The sequence below is a fragment of the Rousettus aegyptiacus genome, unplaced genomic scaffold (assembly GCF_014176215.1).
Source record: "Rousettus aegyptiacus isolate mRouAeg1 unplaced genomic scaffold, mRouAeg1.p scaffold_m13_p_3, whole genome shotgun sequence".
Taxonomy (NCBI): domain Eukaryota; kingdom Metazoa; phylum Chordata; class Mammalia; order Chiroptera; family Pteropodidae; genus Rousettus; species Rousettus aegyptiacus.
Genome location: NW_023416306.1, coordinates 108,409,264 through 108,413,309, shown reverse-complemented (window position 1 = coordinate 108,413,309; position 4,046 = coordinate 108,409,264). Strand labels below are relative to the sequence as shown.

The window sequence follows — 4,046 nt, the reverse complement described above, 5'->3', positions numbered from 1 at the left end:
TCTGTAGTGGCTCGGTCGTTCATCCATGCATTTTCCTTCCATCAGTCCTCTTCATTTTGTCTGTCCCTCCCAAAATGAGCAGCATATGTGATTTCCTGTTCCCCAGCTCAGGCTCACAGATTTCTGACGACTAACGAGCATGAGGCTACAGAAAGTGTGTTTCTTGAGCCTATGGACTGTAGATGCAGAAGGTGGCAGCAAAGTCATTTTACTTAGTTGAGTATAGAAAGACTCGGCTCAGTTGTGGTGAGCCAGAATTGTGTTCAGATCATAGTGAGAGCTTCTGGGAGTTTGGGAGCAGAGAGGTTATTAAGATAGATGAGAGCATCAACTTGAAGTGCATTTTTGTGAGAAGATTCTTCAGATTTCTGGAGCTGTGTCTGCAAAAGGAGAAGAATGTTCGTATGCCTGTTCTGCATCCCGGCACCTTCTAAGGGAATAAAACTTTGAGAGCTGTTTTCAGGGTGCGTCCTCTACTGGAAATCGACTATGGTGGGTATTTGGAATTCTCATCATTCCATCCATCCTCAACTCACTCCCACGCAAACATGTTCCAAACTTAAAAGGAACCAACGCTTTAGCATCACCTTTAGGTGCATATAATCAAGCCAAGGAGAAAGCTCTGCTGCCCTTCTGTATTGTTATTTAACATTCTTTTCATTTCAAAATGGGCTAAAAGCTTAAAACTACAAGTGATCTTGGAGACACAACATACCTGCATAGATTTCAGACCAGTAAGCATGGTAATACTAAATATTAGAGCAGGTCACAATAAAGAACTAAATACTTTAGAATGGAGATACAACTGAGCAGAAAAAGGGAGTGGGTGAGTGAAGCTGAGATATTTATGAAGAAAAAAATTAATATTTCATTGTTTCCAAGTACTGGTCATAAGCACCTTAAATTATTTGGACAAATAGAAGCTGTTTACAGGTGTATTTCATATCCTTTGTGGTGATATAGGCATATGCTTTAGTAGAAATTAGGGCAAAATCCCAAATATTTGTATATGTCTTAGGCCTAGGTAAAAGTCTTGCAGGGCCAGGTGTTGGCTTCAGAGGGAAACTTATTGAGTAGTATGGCCAGCAGAGAGCTCTGTATCATTTTGAAAGAACTTTTAAAAAATAAGAAGATTCAGTGGATGAACCTGGAGGATATTCTTGTAAGTGAAATAAGCCGATTGAAAAAGATACATGCTGTGTGATTCCACTTATATGAAGTATTTGAAGTAGTTAAATTCACAGAAACAAAAAGTAGAATGGTGATTTCTAGGGCCTGGAAGCGGGGCTAAGGGATGTTGTTGTTTAATGGGTATAGAGTTTCAGATCAGATCTTCAAAGTGAAAAAGTCCCATGTCATGTTTCGGAAAACTCTCATTCTTAGACAGTGATCCACCGATTAATAGTAGTTTTTGCCCGACTCTACTCTCAAAATGTAAATTATATGGAAAAAGGAATATGAAAATGGCCATAAAAGAAAGATGAAATGTGTTGAATTGGGAAAGTAGAGTAAGATATAATAGGTATACCTGTCCAATTTCCCTTTGGGGGTAATGAAATATATTCATTTTGACCTACTATCTCTCTCCCTTTGTGGGTAAGTATACTTTTTTACTTGTATATTCTGTTTCTTGTTGTAGGCCCTTGCAAAACTTTTGTTATTGCCTGATTCTCCTATAATTTTAGTCCATGAGAGATGTTGCTGCTAGTTCCAATCATGATATGATCTCTTGAGTTGTGCTTATACCATCCTCATCATCAACACCATCATCATCAGCACCATCACCATCATCATTATTGTCATTATAATTTTGCAAGGGTGAAGCATTGGACAATCAGGTAATTCTCATTTGTTATGAACAGTGCAACACAATTAGTCATCCCTAATAATCATCATGATGACTATTAATGAAAGAATATCATCCCTAATAATCAAAATTTCTTTCTCATTTTCTTATTTCTCATAATTTCAGCCACAGCCCTGTTGCATGGATCAATGGAAGGTGGGAATCACTCGGGTGTGTCTGAGTTTGTGCTTGTGGGACTCACCCATTCATGGGAGATCCGGCTTCTTCTCCTGGTGTTCTCCTCTGTGCTTTATGTGGCAAGCATGACCGGAAACATCCTCATTGTGTTTTCTGTGACTATGGATCCTCACTTACACTCCCCCATGTACTTTCTACTGGCCAGTCTCTCCTTCATTGACCTAGGAGCTTGCTCTGCTGCTAGCCCCAAGATGATTTATGACCTTTTTAGAAAGCGCAAAGTCATCTCTTTTGGAGGCTGCATTGCTCAGATCTTCTTCATCCATGTTGTTGGAGGTGTGGAGATGGTGCTGCTCATTGCCATGGCCTTCGATAGATATGTTGCCATATGTAAACCTCTCCACTACTTGACTATCATGAGCCCACGAAAGTGCGTTTTGTTTCTGGCTGCTGCCTGGGCCCTTGGTGTCAGTCACTCACTGTTCCAGCTAGCATTTATTGTGAATTTGCCCTTCTGTGGTCCTAATGTAGTAGACAGTTTTTACTGTGACCTTCCTCGGCTTCTCAGACTGGCCTGTACAGATACCTACAGGTTGCAGTTCATGGTCACCATCAACAGTGGTTTTATATGTGTTGGTTCCTTCTTTATTCTCCTCATCTCCTACATCTTCATCTTATTTACTGTTTGGAAACGTTCATCGGGTGGTTCATCCAAGGCCCTCTCCACTCTGTCAGCTCACATCACTGTGGTCCTTTTGTTCTTTGGTCCAACTATGTTTGTCTATACATGGCCACACCCTAATTCTCAAATGGACAAGTTTCTTGCTATTTTTGATGCAGTTCTTACTCCATTTCTGAATCCAATCGTTTATACACTCAGGAATAAAGAGATGAAGGCAGCAATGAAGAGAGTATGCAGACATTTTGTGATGTACAGGAAAATCTCATAAGTGATCTGATAAGGACTTCTCATTAACCATGGTGTAGCCCCTTGTTTCTACCTTGGATATTTTAGGTTTAAGAACTTTGAAGCATCACCTATTGGTTTGAATGTTGTCAGACCTTTAATGTAATTCTTAAGTAAGGAATGAATTTATTCCTGGGAAACACTGAGCCATGAAAACAGTATATCTAGTAAGTCCCACCGAATTTTCTTCAGCAATGTTATGTACTTTTCAGTGAAAGATCTTAATACCTTTTCTGAGATTTAAGTATTTAAATTTTTTATGTTGTTTTTAGTGTTATTTTTTGTTTAATTTACAATCGTTTCTTGCAAATATGCAAAAATATAGATTTGTTTTTGTTAATTTACATGTATGTATCCTAAAAACTTGTAAAACCTATTACTTCTAGTAGGTTTTTATAGATTAAGTAGAATTTTCTTCATAGATGACAATGTTGACAGCAAAAAAAAAAAAAAGACATTTAAGTTTTTCACTCTAGTGTGGATTTTTTATTCCCTCCCCCCCCCTTTTTTTTGTCTTATTGCACTTGATAGTTCAAATGGTGCAATATTGAATAGAAGTGGTTAGAGTGTATATCCTTGAATTATTCCTGGTCTTAAGAGAAGAGCATTCAGTCTTTCATCACTAAGTATAATGCTGGATGCCTTTTATCAGGCCCAGGTTGTTCCTTTCTGTTCTGTTTGCTGAATGTTTTAAAACTCAGGAATGTATTTTGGGTTTTGTAAAATGCTTTTTCTTTTTTAATGACAGAGAATGTTGGTCTTTAAAAATGTATTTCCTCATTTTAAATTTCCTGCAAGAGTTTTGAAGAGCTGACATGATTTTTTTTTTTAAATGTTTGGTAAAATTCACCAGTGAAGTCATACATGCCTGGAGTTTGGTCTGTGCAAAGATTTTCAACTATAAATTCAATTTTTGGTAATTTGTGTCTTCCAAGAAATTGGTATAATCATGTATGTTGTCAAATTTATTGGAATAAGTTGTTCCTAATATTTTCTTATTATTTTTTTAATATCTCTATATTTGCAAAAGTTCTCTCTCACATTCTCTGTTTTACTTACTGGCATGGCTAGAGGTTTTACAACTTTCTTGATATT

At 37.4% G+C, this 4,046-nt stretch overlaps 1 protein-coding gene across 1 annotated transcript; it reads left to right on the top strand.

The window, feature by feature from the left end:
* The first annotated feature begins 1,982 nt into the window (after positions 1-1,982).
* LOC107517962 (olfactory receptor 4F3/4F16/4F29) lies at positions 1,983-2,959 on the top strand. Its single transcript, XM_016159179.2, has one exon. The coding sequence runs from the start codon at positions 1,996-1,998 to the stop codon at positions 2,932-2,934; it is 939 nt and encodes a 312-aa protein (XP_016014665.1). The 5' UTR covers positions 1,983-1,995; the 3' UTR covers positions 2,935-2,959.
* Positions 2,960-4,046: the final 1,087 nt, after the last annotated feature.